The sequence below is a fragment of the Phoca vitulina genome, unplaced genomic scaffold (genome assembly GCF_004348235.1).
Source record: "Phoca vitulina isolate PV1807 unplaced genomic scaffold, GSC_HSeal_1.0 scaffold7, whole genome shotgun sequence".
Lineage (NCBI taxonomy): Eukaryota > Metazoa > Chordata > Mammalia > Carnivora > Phocidae > Phoca > Phoca vitulina.
In genome coordinates this window covers 34,086,094-34,110,575 of record NW_022589710.1, presented here as the reverse complement: position 1 = coordinate 34,110,575, position 24,482 = coordinate 34,086,094, and the positions used below count along the sequence as shown (strand labels likewise).

Genomic DNA, 24,482 nt, shown 5'->3' with positions numbered 1-24,482 from the left:
TTACTTGAGATAGTATATGCTGATACATACATAACTAGAACAAACTAATCCAACAGGAGATCTCTGGGTTTTTTTCCAAGGTCTTTTTTAAAAACAAGAGTGAAAAGAATGGAAACAGATAGCTACCGATAATAGCAGAATCACTGCAGAATAGCTGGCCTGGACACTCCAGTCAGAGTACTAAAATCCATAATTAGGTAGAAATGTGAAAATAAAATTCAGATAACATTTATAATCTTCTCTTCCTATAAAAGAACAGATTATCCAAAAAAGTAATGACTTGCTCCCCCAAAATATTTACTTTCCAAGCTTACCTCACAACATAATTTACACATACAATGCACTGTGGTTGAGAGTTCTTAGTGTTATATATGACAGTTGCTTGAGTTTCAACCCAGACATATCCACCTCTTTTGGCAAGCATCCTGTACTGTCCTGTGGTGACTTGTCCTTTAGTAAACACTAGGAGTGGAAAGGAAAGGAAAAAGAGTCACGCAGAGAAAATAACTTTGAATTTTCAATCAAATGAATGGATGCTGAATGTTGGTCATTATTTTAGAAAAGAGAGATGTTTATTTTAATGGAATCAACTGTAACAGTTTAAACAGAGAAAAAGCCCTGGCATAGCCAAAAATAAACACATTTCATTCTTCTAACCCCCAAAATAAACTCCTTTCCTGCCAATCTTCACTTTAAATCAAATGAAAGCCAGGAATGAGGGACAGCAGTGACTAAAATTCCTTTAATGACTTAGATGTTGAAAGTATCAGAAAGACTACAGAAACAATAATCTTGATTCTACAGAGAGCATTTGAGCAAGTGGCACTGCTACATTTCCTTAAATTTCTACTGAGGTTTCCAGAGAATTAACGATGCTTCAAAATAACTGTGCTAGCATATTTGAATCTCAACTGATATCACGCTGAAATCTTCTGGCAATCTAGGCGATCTTAATCTCTTACTGATTTGGGAGAAAGTACTAGATAAATAGTAATGATGAGATTATCACGAGGACTAGGGCCCTGACTGCCGACTTGAGCTCATTCTGTAGTTCAAGGCTAATCATACTAACTCAGTGACATTCAGGTATCCCCGATCACATTGGGAAGTCATGTTTAGGTACAGATTAAACAGGCAAGTGATATTTCAAAGTCTTACTTTCTTGGATCTTTTAAATAACATTCACGAGTAAAACAGAATTGTATCTTATGTCAAGGGTACTTGTTACCACTTGTACATGACACTGATCACCTTCAAATTCATTGAGTCACTGAACAATTATTTTCTGAGTGCCTTCCATGTGCCAACCACTGGTCTGAATACTTAAGTATGAATTCTGAAAATGATGCTGTAATATTCTATGACCTTTAGTCTTTGTATTTAAAATGCCAACTTAGTTTTATATATTATTAAATGATTCTACTTTAGTATTCGTTATAACAAACACAAAACATAGACTTAATGGTCAAAATCCCTTATGAAGAGTTCTATTAAAACATTTAGTCTAGGAGGGGTGCCTGGTGGCTCAGTTGGTTAAAGCATCTGCCTTTGGCTTGGGTCATGATCCCAAGGTCCTGGGATCCAGCCAGCATCAGGCTCCCTGCTCAGTGGGGAGCCTGCTTCTCCCCCCACCCCCTCCCCTGCTCTCTCTCGCTATCTTTTTCAAATAAATAAAATCTTAAAAAACATTTAGTCTAGGAGAGGCGGCTGGGTGGCTCAGTTGGTTAAGCGTCTGACTCTTGATCTCAGCTCAGGTCTTGATCTCAGGTTTGTGAGTTCAAGCCCCAAACTTAAAAAAAAAAAAAAGATGTTTAGTCTAGGAAGGCTGGTTAATTTTAACCAAAAAGTTAGATATATGGCTAAACAGTAAAGAGACTGCAAGAGTTAAATAATTAGAACATCTGTAGTTCTTCCACTGTACTTACTATCATGATGAGTTTTGGTCAGATGGTCAGAGTCCAAAGCATGATAATATTCATAAATTGAGCGGCCCAAAAGTTCTTCTGGTTCATATCCCATCAATTCAGTAATTCTGTTAAGTAAAAATTATAAAAAGAGAAAAAAGAAACTAAGTGATAAAGAAAAATTTTGCTTCTCCAAAGTAACTGATATGCATTAAGAGCATCCTCCTTTGCTTAGAGTAAGTTTACGTCTCACCTTTGGTAACTCTACAGTTAACTAAATGCAGTACCATGCACTTCCGGTAAGTCCTCTGGGTTCATCCTGCTACTTGACCCTTTTATCCCCTTCACCCAAACTTGATACCTATTTTTTTTTTTTTTTTTAAAGATTTATCTACTTATTTGAGAGAGAGAGCGTGCGCGTGCGCGCACAGTCTGACATGGGGCCAGATCCCACAACTCTGAGATCATGACCTGAGCGGAAACCAAGAGTTAGACACTCAACCCATTGCATCACCCAGGCGCCCCCTATTTTTATCACATTTTACTGTACTTACTTTTGGTAAAAAGACAGGGGATTCATAAATAGATAGGAAGTACTGCTAAATTAAATGATAAAAGTTATAAAGGTAGCCACTGACATTTAATTTGAAATATAAGATTAAATCCATAACATTAGTTTACCATAAAACCAGATTCTTTAACAGTGCCCTTAGGCAAGGCTTCACTTTGGGGGATCAATACTACAGAATTTTAATATCACCAACCAAAGACTATCCACACTAAATGGGAACTTAAGAAATACATGTTATGTTGGTTTTAGAAGATGCTCTTATACTTAGTTTTTTAAATAATATAAAATTATAGGAATTCATTTCAGATGAAAAATGATATCAAACTGAAAATGGAAGAGAAAATAATTCAGTTACCCCTTTTGGTTTCCAGGCAACTCTTTTTGGACAGGGATTAGATCTTATTACTTTCTATAACGAGTCTGAAATGGAACCCATTTCATGTGAAAGAGAATGCTTAGCACCATACTAAACCGAAATGTTCTCTTTTTTCTGAGAGCAAAACATGAGTTCAACTTTTCATTTTCTCAGCCTTTAGAATTTAAACGACTTTCTAACTGAGGTGTAAGCAAAGTTACTTAATGTACTGTGTCCAAAAAAACTACAAAAACACACAGAGGAGATATCCTTCTAAGAAATGTATAAAAGTAATACTCTTTGTGTTGTCAAACTTTAAGGCAAGATCTGCCATATAGTTTATTCTAAAATAAAAATAGGTAAATAGTGGTTTGTAAAAAAAAACAAATTAAACCAAACCAAGCTAAAATCCAGACTTCTTTACAAAGGGATATCCCTAAACACATCTGCACTAGGTGGCAGCATTACAAAGGAAATTATTTTATAAAAAACAGTCCTATTTCTTTAAATTATACTCTAAAAATAATTTTAATTGGTTTTATATAGGTTATTTAAATAAAATTCCCATGGAATTAAAAAAACTTCCATTATTTAAATCTTTATATGCGTAAGTATGCCTGGTATTGTTCTGGGTGTGAAAATACAGGGTCAAAACTCAACATGTAGCTAATTTCTGGAACAGTTACCATACTACTTATGAAATAATGTGCTAAGTGTAATGATGGGAATCTGTTGCAGGAATCAGAGGAACCACCCTTATCCATGAGAAGAAATAGTGGGGTGAGGGACAACTTCTTATAGGAGACTTAGGAGTTGAACATAGGAGAGAAGCAGGGAGAGCAAAACCATTTCAGGAACACGGTATACCAGAAGCAAAGACAGAGATGAGAAAATGCTTGAGATAAGAAAATGCTTGACATTGTGTAAACAAGAAAGACTCATGTGGTTGGGGGGGGCAGGTGAGGAGAGATGAGGCTAGAGAAGTAACCGGATTAATGAGGGCCTTGTATTATCATGTTAAGAAGCTCTGATTTAGGGGCGCCTGGGTGGCTCAGTTGATTAAGCGACTGCCTTCGGCTCAGGTCATGATCCTGGAGTCCCTGGATCGAGTCCCGCATCGGGCTCCCTGCTCGGCAGGGAGTCTGCTTCTCCCTCTGACCCTCCCCCCTCTCATGTGCTCTCTCTCATTCTCTCTCAAATAAATAAATAAAATCTTTAAAAAAAAAAAAAGAAGCTCTGATTTAATTAGATGTCTAGTCAGTACTTCTCAATCTGAGCTGAGGTATGTCTATCACTGAGGGATACAAGATGTTAAAATATAAACAACATATTTTCCTAGAAAGTCAATTTTATTTAACTTTAGAGAATTACATAGCTTATATTCTGTACCAAAAAGGGGAGTGATTCAGAAAATCTTATCACAAAGTGTTTTTAAGAGACTAGGAACCTGTGATCTAAAGCAACTATGCAGTGTATTATTCCTTCATTATAAGCGTCTTGAGGATAAGAACTGTTGCTCTTCATTTCTACTTTGCCATGAACTTGTAGATGCTCAAATAAATGTGTTGAATGACTATATGTGGAAATTATTACAGTAAATATTAAGTGTTTGTGAGATATTCTGAATGCCAGAAGTTTGATACGTTAGATTTTCTCAAAACTGAGCAAATATTTTTCTAGGTCTCAGTTCTTAGAGGTTTCAGATGTGAGAAGTTCCTAGAAAGAGCTCTAACCAGAAAACAACAATCTCCTGGTCAAACTCAAAACCTTACTTGGTTCATCTCTAAGCTGGCAGTCTTTACTCCTCTGTCATCATCATTTTGCCAGTTTTCTGATATAACCAGAGAGAAATGTCATTCCCTTTCTCAATTCTGATTCTAGCTCCACCACTTTCCTTTCTCCCCAACTTACTTCTATACTTTGCTACTGAGTTCAAAAAATAAAAAATAATTCCTCAAAAAGAGATGGGTATCTCTGTTCTATCATATATTCACATGAATAATGGCAATAAACACCATAAAATACTTGTTAGCTTTTCTATCTTCATTTTTCTGATAGCTGACACCAGTGGTAAAGCATTCACTATGTGTACTAGGCACTCAACAAACTCCTTTAATCCTGGCAACAGCCTTTCAAAGTATTACCCTTATTTAACAGATAAGGATCATAAAATTTGAAATAGTTAAGTTCAAATACCAAGGCCACACTGTAAGTATCAGAGCTGCAAGCCAGGACTGAATCCAGGATTATGTGATTTTAAAGCCAGAGTTCTGTCGCATTTCCTTGTCCAGTGCAGAGGGGGATTCCTATCTACTTTATGATTAAGTGCTTAAAATTGGTTTTCTCTTACAGTCTTTAAGTTGACCCTACATAAAGTAAGTGTTACAAAAGATGAAGAAACAAAAGATGCTTATAAAGAAAAACTAATATGCCCAAGATCACCTGGATATAGGCAGCAAAGTCAGGATTTAGTAGTCTGGCTACAGAATCTATGCCTTCAGCTACTATGTTACACAGCCTTACACTAAAAATGGGACAAGCAAGCAAATAATTACAATAGTAGAAAAAATGTTATGGCAAACATATGCACAAGGAATAGTATAGTTTCTTGAAGGAACAAGGAAAGCTCCACAAAGGAGTAGATGGCTCTTGAAAGGTAAATATGTTAGGAATTGTAGAAAACTTCAGTGCAGAATGGGAAAATGTGTGTAAAGGCCCTAAGACAGCAAGTCAGCATGTGGTGTTCTCTAGCTGTAGGATGTAGGGGGCCACACCAGAGGAATGGCCTCTCTTCCTGATTAATTTAGAGAAGTGGGCAGGGGCCAGGTCATAAATATCTTTGTTGGCCATGCTAAGAAGTTTGGGTTTTACTGGAGGTCTATTTTTCTTTCAGCTTTTCAAAATGCACATCTTTTGATAAAGAAAAATCTCCTGCCCTCCCCTAATATTTTTATAAACCGAATTTTTTTCTGTGTAAAGATGAAGGGAAGCAATGGAGGCATTTCCAAAAGTAGTATGACAGGATCTAATTTTTACATTAGAAAGTCCACTTTTTGGGAATGTGGATGAGAGATTAAAAGGCTTACATACATCTGTTGGCAGAGAGGCAGCTTAGGAGATTATGGCAAAAATTTGAGTCAAAGGTTATAATAACGAGCTGAAGATTTCAGTGGCAGGAGAGCAAGGGTAGAAAGGAGGGAATGGATCAAGAGATATATGTAGATAGTAAATCTGTAACATTTAGAGACCAACTGAGTACAGATAATGAAAATAAAAGTTAAGGATAAATTCCAAATTTTTGCAGGAGTTGTGTGTCTACAGTGGTATACTAACCATGCTAGCATTTTAACAGGAAAAGCAATTTTTAAAGTTGTTGTTTTGGGACAATAGCAGTGTAGTTCAGTCATAGAAATATTCAGTTTATTAATACTGAAGAATATCCAGATAAAAATATCAAAGTGGCAATTAAAAATAGTTATGAACATAAATTTGGGAAATGGCAATAGAAATCATGGGCAATATGTAGGGTGAGGAGATGATCAAACACTTTCCTCTCTAGTCCATAACCAAAAGTAATCTATTCTTCCTCAAATTATGCATTGTCTTTGAAATATGTTTATTTTCTTTTTAAATAAGTTAGAAAGGAAAAAGACCTCATCATTGTGATTTCTGGATAGCACCTTGGTAAAGTACTCATAGTGCATAGTAAGTATTCAATAAATGTGGCTGAATTAATCTACAAAGTTAATGTAATATTACTGAGTTCTACAATGTATCACTGTATTCAACTTAGTGGAAGGAAGCATAAAGTCTATTAGAGTGAACAGTAAAAAAAATGCTAGGGACTAATTAAAATTTCAAATTATATCTTATATATCATTTACCTTTCATCACAATAAGAAAATTTCATATCCAGACTGTGACGACTGAGAAAAGTCTTGCTATCTAAAGGAATTTCAATATTTGATGGATGAGGAATGGGTTCACAAATTAGCACCAAGCACGTCATGGGTGGTTTCTTATACCCACACTGAGATTGGTTACTATTAGTATCGTAGACATGAATATGGCCTGTGCAGTGAAGTACCTGTGTACAAAGAAAACAAAGCAGTTCTTTAAAAAATATAAAATTCTAGTAAAAAAATGCAGAGATAAACAGCTGAAGTGTGACATGGCAAGGAAGCTTTGATAACCGTATCTTTGAAATCAATAAATGTTTCCCCTGTAACACCACGCATGACTCAGGTACCATAAATTACTCTTTAAAAAAATTTCCTTCAGACAAATCTGGGCTGATTTTTCATTCATCTGGTCATAGTGGCTGTTTAATTTATTATTTTGTTATTTCTTGCTTTGATGACTGTTTCAACACTGAGCAAAGAAATGTAACAACCATAAATAGAAAATTAAGCTCTATCAAAATTCAACATTGGGTGGATGGCAAAGCCAAATGATGAAGTTAGCTCGGTACACCAGTGCGACAATTCACATAATTTAAGTTCATGCCTCAAACTGACAAATTACTAGTTTTATATGGTAACTCTGCAAATGCCAATGAACAACTGTATGTTTTCCCTCACAGTTCTAATGCTATCTTAAGTATTTGCAGTGTTGAGATGTACATCACCACTTACAAATCATTTTTACTTACTTTCCATGTTGCTGACTTTATGTTCATAGTTCTCCCCCGGCTAGTTAGGGTACACTTCATTCTGAGAAAAAAGCTTCGCTGTGTATTCTGCTCTTTACCCTTTTTCACAAGGCCTAATGAATGAAAGCATGAAATAAAATTTAAAAACATAATTAAATATTTAAATTTGTCACAGTAAGAGTAGCACTTAGGTGCTATCTTCAATTAGAAGTCTCAGCATGAACAGCGACTCACACTCCAACACGTCCAAGGGATCTAACGTGCTTCAATCAGTAACTGGGATTCACAACTACAGTGATTCCCTGGTTTCAGGTAACAGTTAGTCATTTCACATTCAAGACAGTGAAGTTGGCAAAATTACAAAGAAATAAAATTGTGCTGTCAGTTTATAAGCACACCCCAAAAAAAGAACTTCAGCAAACTCCTCCAAACCTTTGCTAAATGTGTTAGCTCAATTGATAACTTTTAAAATAGCAACTTTCTTTTCAAAGCAAATAACATTTTTATATATTTGATTTTTCTTTAAATCTTCCTGTAAAGCAGGCATGACATTATTTCTACTTTGTTACTAGACAAAAATACTGAATGACTTTTCAAAGCAAAATTAGAGTGAAATAAATTCAGGTCTATTCACTCCCATTCCAAACCTTATGGAACTAAGAAATGGTGAAAAGGAAAAAAATGAAAAGCACAGAGGTGGGGAATAAAACACATATTCGGGGGACAGTAGATAGTTCAGGTTGCTGCAATATGAAGTATACATGCAGAAGAGTACTGAGATAGATAGAAAGGCAAGATTAGGGCTGTAACAATGGAGGGCTCTGGATGGCCTAATGAGGAGTTCAGCCTTAAATATACAACATGGAGCTTCTAAAAAATTCTGAGATGGGAAGCACAATCAGGAACTTAAGGTACATTAATCTAGAAGCAATATATATGATGTATTAGAATTGAAATACAATGATGGTCATCAGGGGCTGAGCAGTAGCAGAAGTAAGAAGAAGAGTGACAAAAGACGCATGAAGAACTAGAATCTATAAAAACTTGAAAATAGAAGTAGGTGGGTAGGAGAGAAATTTAAAAAGAAAAAAAAGATCTGGAGATTTTAAGGCTAGTATATTGAAAGAAAAGTGCCAAGTAGAAAAGAAACAAGGTTTTTTGTTTTGTTTTGTTTTGAAGATTTTATTTATTTATTTGACAGAGAGAGACAGCACAAGCAGAGGGGAGCAGCAGGCAGAGGGAAAGGGAGAAGCAGGCTCCCTGCTGAACAGGGACCCGATGTGGGGCTCAATCCCAGGACCCCGGGATCACGACCTAGGCTGAAGGCACTTAACCAACTGACCCACCCAGGCTCCCCCGAAAAGAAACAAGATATTAAGTTTAAATTTAGGCTTGCTTAGCTAGAAATGCTGGACTCTTGAGGAAGAAGAGTTCAAGAAGAAGAATTCTAGTTCTACATACTAACGGAACTAGGCAAGGGGGCGGTTTTGGTGCTGATACAAATTATTTGGGTTTACTCAAATAAGGATTAAATTTGCCCTCCCTAGAAGCATTTGAGAATGGATTTTAAAAAGATGCCACAAGAACCATACTGGTCTTAGTGGCGGTACAGAACTGGGCTGTGGTTGTGGTGCCACCAGAGATCTACTTGTAAATTCTCTGTGGATTTTCAGTCCTTCATAATCTAAGCTTGAATTGTACTGATCTTTGGAAACCCAAAGCCTTTAAATTGGGACATGAAGATTAATTTCAAAACCAAGGTACTAGCATTTTCCTAATTGGGGGAAAAAACATTTTAAAAGAACTAAATTTTCAGACCTCTAAAAATAGATCATATTTTTAATAGTTTAATGACCTCTAAGTCATCATTTTAGAATTTAAATGAAAAAATAATAGGACTATGTTGTATAAACACACCACTGGTTCTTACTGAAATGTGATACATTGCAGCAGCGCTTTTCTAAAAGTGAAAAGTGCATTTTTGTCTCTCAACAAAACGTCAAACATTCATTACATTAGGAATGATTTTCAGTAAGTTCATGTGCTTTAAAAAACCATTTGTCTAAAAAAATTAGAAAAAATCTGTTTAAAAACATATATCTAAACTATATTATATAGAATATATTTGATTTAGAATAATGCATTAACATGATTACCAAATCAAAACAAAATTTCCTAATATCCATCCATTTATAGTCTAGCCCTAGGGAAGCACTGAACAGCCAGTACAAACCTCAGTCTAAACACTAGAAGTCCTATATTAAACTAATTGACAGCCTGCTTAGGTCCCTGTGTGAAGTGTATTTACTCTTCCTTTATACAAAATTCTAAAAATTATACATTTGCTTTCCAAGTTCACAGCAAACACAAAGTATGAAATTAACAAACAGAAGAGGGCTCCTACTGGCAAGGTTAAAAGTGGTCACAGAATGTAGTGAGAGTTGGTGAACATGAAAGATCTCCAGAGTACGAATGAGTGTAGACTCGAGCCCATCTACCTGAGCTTAACCTACACTCTGCCATTTATGAACCAAGTAATCTTGGGTAAGTTACTTAATAACTCTGTGCCTCAGTTTCCTCAGTAAAACAGAAATAGTAACTTCACAGGATGTTACAAGGAAAAAAGAAAGCACATAATATGCAGAGAACAGTGTTCTGGCACATAGTAATCTCTCAATAGAGGTTAACTATTATCATAAATGAAATGAGATGAAAAAGAAAACCATAAAAATATTCAAAAAGTGCTATGAACTTGAGTTTGTTTAACACAGAAGCAAACAAACATACACTTAAATTGGAGAGCTACAGAGAATAATGACAAATTTTCATTGTGGTAACTTTATGAATTATCAGTATACTTTAAGATGGCACAGGTGTGAAGAGACTTTCTTTAGTAATTAAGTTTTTGTAATTCAAGAGGTATTTTCCAAAAATCTTAGAGACTTATTTTTAACAATTCATTCCTAAGAGTTAAGAGGTCTTAGCGGATCTTTTTATTGTTGCTAATGTGGGGGCATCCATAGTATAATACTTGGTAATTTTACTACATAGTCTCAAATAATTGTGAACATTCTGAGGTCAAATAAGCAGCTATTAGGCTCTTAAAAATCTGGTGAACTTTCTCTTTTCTTTATCTTGGTACTTTAGAAAGCTTGAACACACACTGGTACCTTAAGTGTAATCACTATCTAAAATCTTATTATTTGATTATGACTTCCCCTGGCCTTAAAGTATGTTATAAATTGACTTCTTCGAAGGTCCTGATTTTTATTTACTTTTCCATTTTATTTTATGTGGTATTATATCTATATAATTATTCATGGAATTAGGTGGGCTTTAAAAAATTTTTTAGGTATTTTCATGGAATTTCTAAAAAATAGAATAACGTAGATTTCAAAAAGAACAGAGCAAAATTTTATTAAACATGAAATGATGTTTTGAGCCTTAGGTTAATACAACAGCAAAACTTAAATATTAGTACCAGTATCTTATTATGTAAAACCTGTCATATTAAATCAAACAATAGACTTTTCTTCTTACCATTTCTGTGTGTAAGCATTTCTCTCATTTCCTCATGGTCACATGGATGAGTAAAATCAAACACACTGTGTCCAGTTAGTTCAAACTGTAAACACATTAAAAAAATTAGATCTATATCATAAAATCATAAAAACATACAGAAGGGCTCTTAATATGTGGGTATTTTACCTGAGTCAATCCCATGTATTTATTCACATTATCAGAAATGTAAATCATGTCACCATCATCTGTGAGAACCATAACAAAACCATCTAGGGCTTTCAAATAAAAGCAATTCATCTGTGCCTTCATTTCATCTTCAATATCTAAATCACCTAAAAAAGGCACAAGAAAAGAAGAATAATTAACTTAAAAGTTATACTTAAATGATAATATTTAGATATTTTTATAAATATCTGATACTTTATTTGAAAATTACGATTAGATTTGCCAGCTGTTTTAATGATTATTTAAAGTAGCACAGCAAGCAAACCACTGAAAAAGAGAAAGAAAGGTCATGTTATTAAAAGGAAGACAAGTAGGAAGTTGGGGCAAGAGAAGAGGGGGGGAAAGGCCAATATCTTAAAAATTCCTTATTGAAGTTTTAAAAGCAGGTAATAAAAATCACATTAAAGAAGGACTGAGTATGACCACCTTCTAATTACTTCTAATTTCTAATTTTTAGGCCTATTACACTTTTGTAAAACGACTCACCAGCATCCAGAAGTTTCCTTACACGCAAATAGCTGATGGTAAGCCTCATAACAGAAGCCTTATCAAGATGCGAGCTCACATTATGGGGAAGTGGCAACTGATGAGCAAGCTCATAAAAAACTTCGGACTCTTTACTTCTCCGAGATCTAGCTGCATCTCTAGACTTTTCTTTTCTACGTTCAGAACTTATCCTATTTAACAAAAGAGGAGGAGGAAGAGAGAAAAAGAAAATTTATATAAGTTAGTTTGCCTTTGCTTGGATAACACTATATATTTTTCTGCTTTTCATGGAATAATTTAAAGATGCCATGTAAATCAAATTATACAGAGATTTGTCTATTACATGAATGTATAAGTAAGAATGTAAAATACAGCTACAAAAATTTTTGGATTACTGAAGACATAAGGAACTCTCACAAGAAGTCCAAGATGAAGCTTTAAACCTTTCTGAAACAGGTATTTCCTCCCTGGAATATCAAATTGTAGAGGATGTTTTTGTTTTAACCAAAATCTTAAAAGTAGCCCGTGTATCTAAGGCTATACCCTCACAGCCATTCAGAAGTAGTCTCAACATAAAAAAAAAAAAAAAATCACCATTAAGTCCAGAGAAACTAAAGCTGTACATATTAACTTGAAAACAGGAAGTTGTTAAGCAGGCAGACTACAGACTGCAGCTAAAACTGATTTTTGACTCAAGTTTCTTTTGACTCCAATATTTTCCCATCCTCTACCCTACCACATGAGCAATACTGACTGTAAGTTATAGATACTTATATTAGCCGCTATAATAAGTTACCATTTTCAGGTTGCTTCTTCCCTTAGCACCCCTTAATCTATTACTGGCACAACAGGTACCAAATAAAGGCAGGAGTAATAGAAGAAGAAAAGATGTGGCACAACAGTAAGAATTGAAAGAAACAGGTTAATAAAGATTAATAAAGGTGTCAAAACAATGACATTATCTTTAGGGAACTCTCCCAAGAATAAAGTCAGTCAGAAAGATTTTCCTAAGTCACACCAAGCAGAGACATTTTCCTCTGCTTAACTGTAGCAACATCTATTCCTCCTGACCCAGCTGGAAGTAAACAAGGCTAAACCTGGTTCTGTCTTTATCTTCCTCTTTAATAGCTATTTTTTATTAAAACCTACTATGTGTCAAACGCTACCCTGTACCAGGTAACTAGTTTTCTCATAAATTGCAAATAGGTTAAATATTATCCCTTTTTACAGAGGAGGTTATATAGTGTTAAAAACAGCCATTATGTAGCAGACGGGATTTGAACACAGTTGTTTTTTTTACTCCTAAGTCTTTGCTCTTCCACAGTTGTTTTAAGGAAGAATGCTGTTTCTACCTCAAATACTCGGCTGCTGTCCTATGACCCTCAACCTAATTCTGTTAAGTCAATTATTTATTAAATGTTGAAAAAAGGCATTACCATTTATTGAGCACTTAGCAAGCAGTATGGTAAGGACTTTGCCAGCATTATTTCACTTAATCCTCCTTATATCCTATGAATAAAGCATAATTATATCTACCTCACATCTCTCCTCCCTTCAAATCACCTGCAAAACTGCAAGGTTCAATCATAGAAGCAATATTCTCAACAACAACAACAACAACTAAAGAAAACCAGGCAGGGTTCTCAGCACATGCTCCTACTATGTTGTATAACAAGTGAATAACAGTTGCATTATATACTAATGATAATGTAGTTTTAGCACTTAAGTTTGCGTGCTTTATCTGACTTTTATAACTTAATAAGGAATGTGAATACTTTCTGTTTTAGTAACTGAACTTTGATACAAATTATTCAATTTAAGCACCTAGATCAATTTAACTTGAGTATCTTGAGATTTAAGGTGAACTATTAAAATTACTACTTATAACTAGTGATCTATGTAAATCAGGATTTTCTTAATTTTGTATAATTTTTAAAAACCCGTGAAAATAAATTAGACTGAGGCTATCATGAAAATGCAACAATGTCAACAGTCTGCAACTTCATTTTTTATGTGCTTAGAACTGCCTCATTGTTCTCATTAAGTGAATGTTTTAAATTTGAACTTAGAAACAAATGTACAATAATAAAAGTTTTCAAAATCTATTTTATACATATACCAGAGTTCCCAAGTATGGGGGTAGAGATCCAGTCTGTCCCTCCCCCACCATTGGCTCTAGCACGTAACTTTCCTCACTTCTTTCCCCTCTGAATTGGCGGGTGAGAGGAAGGGATGGTAGTGGGAATCAGATTCCTATCTAGTTCAAGTAAAACCACCAAAAAAAGTGTGATAACCAATGATCTCATGATAAACCTGAATATAAGTTTAAATGTCACAATTAGTCCAGGTGATCAGAATTTGATTAATCAGGAACTTTCATCACACTTACTCACCTCCTTCTCTTAATTACTCAACCAAATTTAAGCGACCAACAAATGACTACCCAAATGAAACACTTGGTAAAAAAATTTAAATCCTTTTATTACCTGCTATATGCTTTTAAAGGGTATCTGATTTAGCTAACCATGGTGATTATCTCCATACCTTTAGAAATACTTGTATTGTCCACCACTTTGAAGATAATAATTGTCAAAGATGTGGCAACTAAATTTATAAGACAAATCCATAAGAAATGTGAGCTTGGATAAAACATTTAAAGCATAATATACTTAAGCAGGGAAGACTAGGAGAAGAAGAATTTGAAGATGAGCCAGAATTCTGGAAGAGAAATAAGCCTCAATAAAATAGGTAATATAGTACTTCAAGAGTTGACAAACCTAAATTAGATTAGCAAATCAGTGTGTCTTCTATTATATAATCTATCTAGACATAAAGCAATCAGGTGACCTATAAAAAAGATTTAATATAGAAATTTATCTGATGTTCTTCACATATGACTATGGGATCTCTTAAAACATTGCTTTGCTAAAAGCTATAACTTCCAAAGTTCTTATGAGTTTCAGCATCTGAACTGCCTAGCTTCTTGTCTACTCAGAGGAAGGCTCTTTTTATCAGTCATACCCCACAGAATTACAGTATTGAACAAGAAATTTCTGGTAGACCATGTCATGTAGGTCCCAGAGAGATGAACCCTGTACTATTTATTTACTTACTACTTAGATTGCACAGTAAAAGTTTTGTAGACCAGAAGAAAACAGGCAGATTTTCTGCATATAAATAAGGTCACTGTATTTCTCTAAATTATCAATTCCATCTTTTGTTGTTTTTATTAAGTACAGATCCAGTGAAGTTCTGCACCGACAAGTCTACATCAAGTGCTATTTCACATCTGCTAATCACAGTAGAAATCAGTTAAGGGTACAGTAAAAATTCTGTCTTTTGAACAGTTTACCCATTTCTATGACTGTTCTGGGACTACTGTTTGAGTAAAGCAGCAAAATAGCTTAACCTTTGTGGTACTGTAGTTTTTACACACTTATTATTTTATTATTATTTAACATACAGTACTAGACAAGAAGCTAACAATTGTATCTTAAAATTATTTTGTATAGGAAATATATTTGGGAAAATAATCTAGATCCACTGTCACGAAGCTTCTTGTATACAAAGTTAAATAGCAATAGCCATTTTACAGAGAATGCTTAGTATTCTTTAGATTAACAAGAACACAAAATTGCAGATATTTTAATTCATCTGTGTTGTCTAATTACAGGAGAAAAGCCTGTTAGCATTCCTGATTGTAAATATATGTGACTTTGAGAACTGATGTTAGGGGTGCCTGGGTGGCTCAGTTGGTTAAGTGTCTGTGACTCTTGATTTCAGTTCAGGTCATGATCTCGGGGTCATAGGGTTGTGGGATCGAGCCCTGTGTCTGCTTCCATTCTGAGGGCTTGTCCCTCTCCCTTTGCTCCTCCCCTACTAGCATGCTCTCTTTCTCAAATAAATAAATAAATACTTAACCAAAAAAAAAAAAAAGAGAGAGAACTGAAGTTAGAGCCAGACATTCAAAGTGTTAACAGGTAATCCATCCTATTTCTAATAAAGTTAATGTATACATTTTTTTTTTAAATCTCTCAACTCTATTATTTGCTTCTTTAAAAACTCTTTCTGGCCTTGAAGTTACGAGTTGTTGTTTTCCACTCTTTATGTTAGTATTTCTACATAGGATAGACCTTCTGAAGTTAAATTAGATGATCTAAAGGATGTGGCATTTAAATTTACCTTTCCAAAAAGGTCTGTACCCAATTTTGTCTCTGCTAATTGATGAATGTGTTTATCTATTTCCCCACACACTCTGCAGCAATATATATTATGGATCTTCTTTATCTTTATAATTTTTGTCAAGCTGATAGGTGAAAACTGTACATCTCACTGTTTTAACTGCCCTGCACTTCTTAAAGTTTCAGGCCAGAGGAAATTTCCATGTTCTTCAGTTGGCATTTTAAATCCAAACTCCAAGGTACTTACTACATACACAGTATTCTAAACATTTCTCATCAATTAACTTACTTTTTATTATTATCACCATGTTACAGATAAGGAACCTGGTTAAATAACTTATCCAAGTTTATGGAGTTAAATAAACAGTAGAGCCTATATTCAAACTCAAGCAATTTAGCTCTAGAAACTATGCTGTTAACAGTATATTACACTGCCTCTCAGAAACATTCTAATTACTAAGTATACTTACATCCAGGCATTATAAAGTTCAGAATTTGTCTACTTCACATCTCCAAAGACATAAAGAGAGGTGTAGAGGTTGGCTTTGGAATTTAGGACTTGTAAGCCATTCAGAGGGACTCATGGCCAGGCTCTTTCCTGGAATCTAATTCAAAAGCACCTATAATGGCGATGCTCTGGGCTCCACTGTCCACCAGCTCTTCAAAGCAAAACAACCTTCAATGGATATTGCCAACCACTAAGGGAAGAGAATCAGAGGCTAGTAATTCAATCTACCTCAATATTCCCACCAGACTTTAATTTGTACAGAGGAGCTATTCAAACATCTCAGCTCACTATTGTTGGAGTTCTATTTGCTCAACATCTGGATCCCCAAAGTAAAACCAATCTGCATACTCACTTCAGACCTAGCTAGGCATAAGCCAATTGCCAAGATACCTAATCACACAAAGTACCATAAGAGAAAAGATGAAGAGAATTTTCCCCTTCTAACATTTATTGAGCACTTAGTATGTGTCAGGCATTGTTTTAAACACTTTCATGTATTAGCTCACTTAACTATAACTCTATATAGAGAACAAAACACAAGATGGGAAGTGGCCTTCCTGAACCTCAGAATAACCTCCTTCATTTAGGAAATATTCATTAAGGGGCACCTGGGTGGCTCAGTCATTAAGCATCTACCTTCGGCTCAGGTCGTGATCCCAGAGTGCTGGGATTGAGCCCCACGTCGGGCTCCCTGCTCGCCAGGGAGCCTGCTTCTTCCTCTCCCACTCCCCCTGCTTGTGTTCCTGCTCTTGCTATCTCTCTCTGTGTCAAATAAATAAATAAAAGAAATTAAAAAAAAGAAATATTCATTAAATAAATATTTATTGAGCACCTAGCATGCACTGTGCCAGTTACAAGGAATGTAGTGATACACAGAACAGCCCTCATGGAGCTTAGACAGCTTCCCACTTAGTCTACTGTAGAAAGAGTTACCTAATGCCATATTTTCAAATGCTGGTCTAGGTGCATCATAATTATTTACGGACATTCAACATTTCAAACTTCTGGGCTCTGTCTTCATAAATCTGATTCAGTAGATCTGAAGCAGGGCCCAAAATTCTGGGTTTTTAAGAACTCCCAATATGCATATGATATACAGTGAGATTTGGGAACCACTGATTCAACTACTTCACTATTACTCTGCTTTAATTTTGCCCTCAAATTACTACCACAATCATCATTCCAAAATAAGAAATCAGATATTATGCCCTGCTTAAAATCCAATCAAATATACACATAACAAAATCTATTTTCTAAGGAAACCGTTCCCTGTCCATCTCTTCATCCTCATTATTTCCTATATTCTTTGGCCACACGGCAGTTACTCAAAAGCATAATACTTCATTCTTTCTGGCTCAGTCTCCCTCTGCCCGAGGTACCCTTCTCAATAAGTGGCTTGCTATATTTATGGGAGAAACTTTCAGCATTCAACTCCAGCATTACTTTGTTTCTCTTTTGTCTTCCAAAACTGTTCCTCTCCTCTAGATCTCACCATTCTGGTTATTTTGCTAGATACACATGACCCCTGTACAACACAGATTTGAAATGTGCGGGTCCACTTATACATAGTATTTTTTTACAAATACAATACAGTACTGTAAATGTTATTTTCTCTTCTTTAGATTTTCTTAATACCATTTTCTTTTCTCTTACTTTATTGTAACAATACAGTATATAAAACATATACAAAATATGTGTTATTAGTTACCGGTAAGGCTTCCAGTCAAAAGTAGGCTATTAGTAGTTTTTTGGGGAAGGCTATTTGTAGTTACATTTTGGGAGAGATAAAACTTATACATGGATTTTTGACTGTGCAAGGAGTTAGCCCCCCCAACTACCCACACTGTTCAAGGGTCAACTGTATTTATCTTCCTCTAAAATCCTTAAAGCTTCTTGGAGGCGGGAAACTACCTCATTCATCTCTGTTTTTTTTTTTTTTTTTAATTTTTAAAGAGTATTTTATTTATTCATTTGATTGAAAGAGTTAGCGAGCACAAGCGGGGGAGAAGGGCAGAGGGAGAGAGAGAAGCAGGCTCGAAGCCAGGTCCCCACAATCATGACCTGAGCCGAAGGCAGACGCTTAACTGACTGAGCCACCCAGGCGCCCTTCATCTCTGTATTCTTAGTAGAGATGTGCATAAGTTCTACTTGGCTTTAGTATTTGGCCCTAATCTTCTATTTGACCTTGACTTAAGCCCATGGAAGGCTGACTGCCCCTTCAACATTTTTTTAGGATCCCTGAATTTGTGCTTCATCAGTGCTCCTGTGACACTACAGACTGTGATAATTGAACAGCATAATAATATCAGTACTATAAACAATGCATACTGTTTAGATTTACTGTGATTACCTGGATATGCACTTTCAAATGTAAGTAAGCATTTAGTAAGCAATTAGTAAGCATACTAGATGTAAGTTAGAAAAAAGCTATTGATTAAAAAAAAAAAATCACCAAGCACTACAACAGTGAATGGCACCAATACTATCACCAAGGAGAGCAGATGATTTTGCCAGGGAAGAGATTTGGAGGCACAGGGAGAAAGCAGAGAAACTAGAATACCAATTTATTGAAAAGAGGTGAAAGGTTTAAGATTATTTTCCCTTATCACTCTGATCTATACTCTAATGTCTTTTACTGTTTTGTCCTAAGCTAATGTGGACAGGAAAATGCATGAGTTGTAGTTAATGCTGTTAACCAATTAAATCAATACCTTTATAATTACGTCTTCCTAGCCCAGCTGGAAACAGAAGACTTGACTGTTTTCTACAATCTTTTTCAAGAAAGTGTTGTAATTTTCATCCTAAGACATGAAAGTTTTCATTAGGTTGATTTCTAATCCTATTGGCTTTTTTCCGGGGTGGGGTGGGGGAGTTTCCCTCAGACAAGTATATTTATTATTTAGAGTATTCTTATGGTTAATAGTATTTGTTGTTATATTTTCCACCTGGTAATTGCTGCAAAACCGGAATAGTTCAAACAGGTAATGTTTAATAAAAAAACGTGTCCCTACTTAATGGAAAAAAACAGTAAAAATTTGACATTTCAAATAAATATAAATTACATTTTCAGGATAGCTAGCTATTCTTTGTAATTATTTTCTCCAGGAAAATGTCTTCTAAGTTCTAATCAATAAACTTAAAAATGAACCTTTAGGATATTCATGTTAGAGAATGTCATTCATTTATTCAACAAGTATTTCTTAGTCATCTCCAATGAGCCACTGTTCTCAGCACAGGGCAATAAACAAAACAGACCATGTTACTATTCCCATGGAACTTATATTCTAGGACAAATATATCTTTATGTTTCTTGTCTTTATTCGATAGTAGTTACCAGGGTCAACCCCTAACTCACAAAACATTAGCCCTAGGAATAATCGTTCCATAAAATCAAATAACAACACTTTAAGAAACAAGGCAAAATCTACGAAAATTTATCTGTGCTTATAGAAGATGTTACAACATAGCATTATGTGAAAAGAGGTTATACAACAAAATTTGAGTATGAATCCATTTTTGTGTGTAATACATATGTACATATGTAAATGTGTATATAGGTACACATATACATATGGATATGTAACTTATAAGTGCATAGATAAAACCAGAAACATACAACAATATACAGTTAGCAAAGTTTACAAATATTAATAGCAGTTTCAAGATAGCAGGATCACAGAATATTTTATATTTTAAGAAAAATCCATCAGTGAACTGACACTATTAATGCACCTGCATTTGTCAGAAAAATCCAAAAGAAGTAGTCATCTTACTTTTTAACTTGTTTTACAGAAAGATTAACTAGAAATGAGTTAAATGTTTTCTTCATTTTTGGAATGAAGTAGAAAAAATCATATTTCTTTCCAGAAAGCGGAAAGTAGAGACTGAGTAAGCAGTATAATTCAGTATTTTAAGTTTCTCGTTCTAATTATTGGCTTTTGAAAATTTGCATTTCATAATTAATTTGAAATTCCAAAATCAAGTGAAGTGGTTTGTAAAGAAAAATATTCAGAATATATGTACTTATTTTATTTTTGAAAGCAACTTAAATTTCTTGGTTTAGGTGTTTATTATCTTACTAGCTTGTCAACATCTTGTAAATATCCACAATTGGAATAGTAGAGAAAAGATGGATTATTCCCCTTCCAATAATCTCATGAAAATGTTTAAATACTCAGTTTTCTAGTGCTGCAGTAAAATAAGCAAGGAAGAAAGAATCACTGTTTTAAATTCAGGGTACATTCTGAAAATAAAATCTGTATCACATCTGAGGTAGCATTAATGTGAAAATGTTCTATTTATACATTAAATAAATTTATTAATTAGCTAACAGATTTACATTTGTTGACAATATTGTGTGTTAAAATTCTGTCTGTAAAAAGAATATGCTTTTGTTTTTCGATTACTCCTAACTAGTGATTTAAATAAACTCTCTCCTGGTTCAGAATTGGTATTGAGCCTGTCAAAAAAAATCTTTTATCTCCTAATATATATAAAGTAGTGGATAAATAATACCAAAAATGTGTATGTGAGGCTGTTACTCTAAGATGGAGGTTCTCTAATTTTAGCTTGTATCACAGTCACCTGGAGCGATTCTGCAAACACAGATTACTGGGCCTCACCCAGAGTTTCTGATTCAGGAGGGCTGGATGGGGCCTGAGAAACTCCATGTCTAACAAGTTAGCAGGTAAGTACCAATGATGCCGGTCCTGAGAACACTTTGAGCCCCTCTACTCTACGAAAATACTTCATGTGTCTTTCAAAAATACCCGGAGGTGTAAAAGATTGTTGAACACCTAAAACTGGTTAAATACTTTCTCTCAAAAAATCTGCCCAAATGCTTTACATACCATATCCAACCTCTTAGACATTAACAATGCCACATACTCAGGAACTCAAAAACTATAAAATACACTAAGGACTTTGACTAGATTAGTCATGGGTTGACCTGTGGTATACATCACAATCACCAGTGGAACCTTTTTACTAGATATCTGTGCCTAAATCCCAACCCTGGAAACTCAAATTGTAGACCTGGCATGTCTCTTTAAAAAACAACCTCCCCCCCAAAAAATAAATAAATAAAATAAAATAAAATAATAAAAAACAATCTCCCAGATGATTCTGATTAGCACTCTAAGCTATTCAAGGTTTGTGCTTCACCTATGGGTGCTTGTAAACTTTACAAATTCCTACACTTGACCTTAGCCAAAAGGCCGAGAAATACTAAGTTTACAAATTCCTGAGTCTCATCCCAAAATTACCAAATCAGAATCTCTGGGGGTGGGTACCTGGAAATCCTTATATTAACTAAACACCCAGGTGATTCTTAAGCCACAAAAGTTTGAGATCTCTTATAACAGAGATTATACAGGTTAGCCAGCAAATTCTGAAAAATAAGAAAAATTTATTTTTAGCTGCAACTACATACACATACTATGACAACTATGTTTGTCAGGCAGAATACTGCACTGAGTGGGTTGGGTGATACTGTATAGAACAACTGCTGGGAATAAGAAGCTAGAGGTACAACTCAATGACAAGCAAGTAATAAAGTCTGTGCTTAATAAAACAGAAAAGCATAATTAGGATTCAAACATGACCAAATGAAAAATGTAGTAACCGTAGAATGATTTTTTCAAGTCTTGGAAACAATTTTTAAAAATCACCTTTAAATCTCTTTATGAATGCTACAAACATAAAAGGGGTTGAGAATAACTGTCCACGAATAACAGCTGTGTGTTAGTGGCTTTACCCATATCACCTATTCTATCACTCTTCTCCCTTTGCCCTCTCAGCTTGCAAATGCTTTTGTTTTCCTTATTATATGCTTTTTGATAGTAATAGAACTGAAACTGGAACTTAAAGGTCAGTGACACTACATGAGTGTGTGGATGTGTGTATTCAGGAGGACATGTCCTTAGTTATTTGCTTAAATACAACAGAAGATATGTAAGTTATAGTAAGTACTTACATAACAGAAAAAATTCACATGTATTAGAATAAAGGTATACACACAGAAATCACATGCTGAAGATTTTTCCTATTTAGTTCTAAACCCTGACCATAATGAAGATTCTGGAAACAATGACAAATGAGAAGCTCTCCTAAGCAAATGTCTTGGTACTTCACCTACACTAATCCATCCTATCCAGTGTTAGCCAATAAATTCTCCCAACTAACCCTCTGATCCCTATTTCCTTGTATATAAAAAGGGAATGAGTAACACTATTAATTAGTGGCAAGAGAATGAAGCCCCCATATTTAATATAGCCTATGCCTTTCCCCAAATCAGATGCTCAATAATAATATTTAAATCAAAAGATTAAAGAAATTTGGGGATGTTTTTATTTAGCAATAGAAATAACTACCTTCATGTATTTAAAAAGGATGTCGTATGGAAGGCAAATTAGGTGATTTATTCAACTGCAGAGAGTAATACATGGGAGTTAAAAGATGGCAAGGGTTTTGCTCAGTAGAGTTAAAGCAGTGTTGAAGGTGAACTTAAAGAATTTTTAAACTGTGTTCTCATTCTGATGGCAATGTAAGAAAAAGAAAAAAAAGCATATTCTGGATCATCTAAATGATCTCTACATAGGTCTATATTCTTGCTACAAGCCTTCCGTGTTTGAGGTTACATTTGTTTATGATCAAATTAGTACCAAATTATCACTAAAAGGAACAGTTACATTTTTTAATGTGCACAATCAGAATGACGTTAGTGGGCATATCTCAAAGGTTCACAGGGATTACTTTGCTCCAAAAGAGATCTAAACATTAGTGAGTGTTAAGAAATACGAGAACAAAAAACTTTCTAACATATCAAGCTGCCAAAAATGAATAGACTATTTTGTGAGAGTGCTTCTGTGTGTCTAAGAAAATTCTCAAAGCAGACTGACTAACTTAGAAAACACAATTTAGAAGATGCTACCGTGGTAACTGATATTAATAACAAAACTTAAATCCTAAAGTCTGTATTGTTCAAGAATCTCAAACTTGAAATTACTAAAAAAAATGAAAGATGTAATACATAATGAATGTTATCAATTAACACCAAAAACTACTCAACTGTGGCCTAAGCCATCACAATTCAATGCTCTGCTTGACAAATTAGATGCACAAATATCTGCTGAATAAATGAATATACAATAATCTGTTACAGGCCATAGTGGTTAGGTGCTAGAGTAATGGTCTTGGGTTGAAACCAAATTTTTGAACCATTGAAATAAATCAACTTGTTCACGTTACCCAAGAAAAATACCCCTTCCTCCTTTCACGGTGAAGGCTGTGCTTACTGGTTTGACATGTAACCCATTTAAATATTTTAGCTATGTTATCTGCAAAGGCAAGGAAATTCCAACTCTCCTCTGCAAACAGGTTAAAAGACATTTAATGAATTCCTGACACCAAAAGAGCATGGAAAAGTAGGCTTTCTTAATTTGCCATCTCCAACAACCAAATAAAGAGCCTTCAGAATTTTTCTCCTTTACCATTATCACTATGGAAAATGATATTTTAAAATAGCATGTCTATACAAAAAAAACCAAGTATCTTCATTTAATCTGCAAAGGCCAGACATTCATCGAAAAAAAAAAAACCAATGTAGAGGAAAAGCATCACTAATATTCTACCACTATTATATAGGTTCACTGATGGTGTGGCCCAAAGGACATCATCCTTTGTCAGATTGTCCCAAAGAAGGCTAGAGTGATTCTCAATATGAAACTTCAAGACAGTGAAACTCTTCTGAAAAAACTTATTATTATAAAAATGAATCTAATGATAGTTTCTAGTTTAAGTCCTTACTTCGTGCCAAGAACTATTCTGAGTGTTTCATATGGGTTAATATCTCTTTTATCCTCACAACAATCCTATAAGGTAAATATTCTCATCATCCTAATTTATAGATGAGGAAACTGAGACCTAGAGAGGTAAAGCAACTTGTACAAGATCACATAGCTAGTAAGTGGCAAAGCAAGCAGCCAACCTTTAGAGCCTAAGTTCTTAGCCATTTTTCATTACTATCCCTTTCTTAAGGAAAGGAAATGAAATGAAAACCCTGAATCCATAAAAGAGACT

At 34.7% G+C, this 24,482-nt stretch overlaps 1 protein-coding gene across 1 annotated transcript in view; it reads right to left on the bottom strand.

The window, feature by feature from the left end:
* Positions 1-24,482, bottom strand: part of HIF1A (hypoxia inducible factor 1 subunit alpha) — a 41,956-nt gene that overhangs the window by 9,331 nt on the left and 8,143 nt on the right. The window contains exons 2-8 of the mRNA XM_032405250.1: positions 11,715-11,905; positions 11,190-11,335; positions 11,022-11,106; positions 7,482-7,594; positions 6,715-6,917; positions 1,926-2,032; positions 315-462 (exon numbers count right to left, since the gene is read on the bottom strand). Of these exons, the coding sequence (XP_032261141.1) occupies positions 315-462; positions 1,926-2,032; positions 6,715-6,917; positions 7,482-7,594; positions 11,022-11,106; positions 11,190-11,335; positions 11,715-11,905 (993 nt within the window). The remainder of the gene's footprint in view (positions 1-314; positions 463-1,925; positions 2,033-6,714; positions 6,918-7,481; positions 7,595-11,021; positions 11,107-11,189; positions 11,336-11,714; positions 11,906-24,482) is intronic.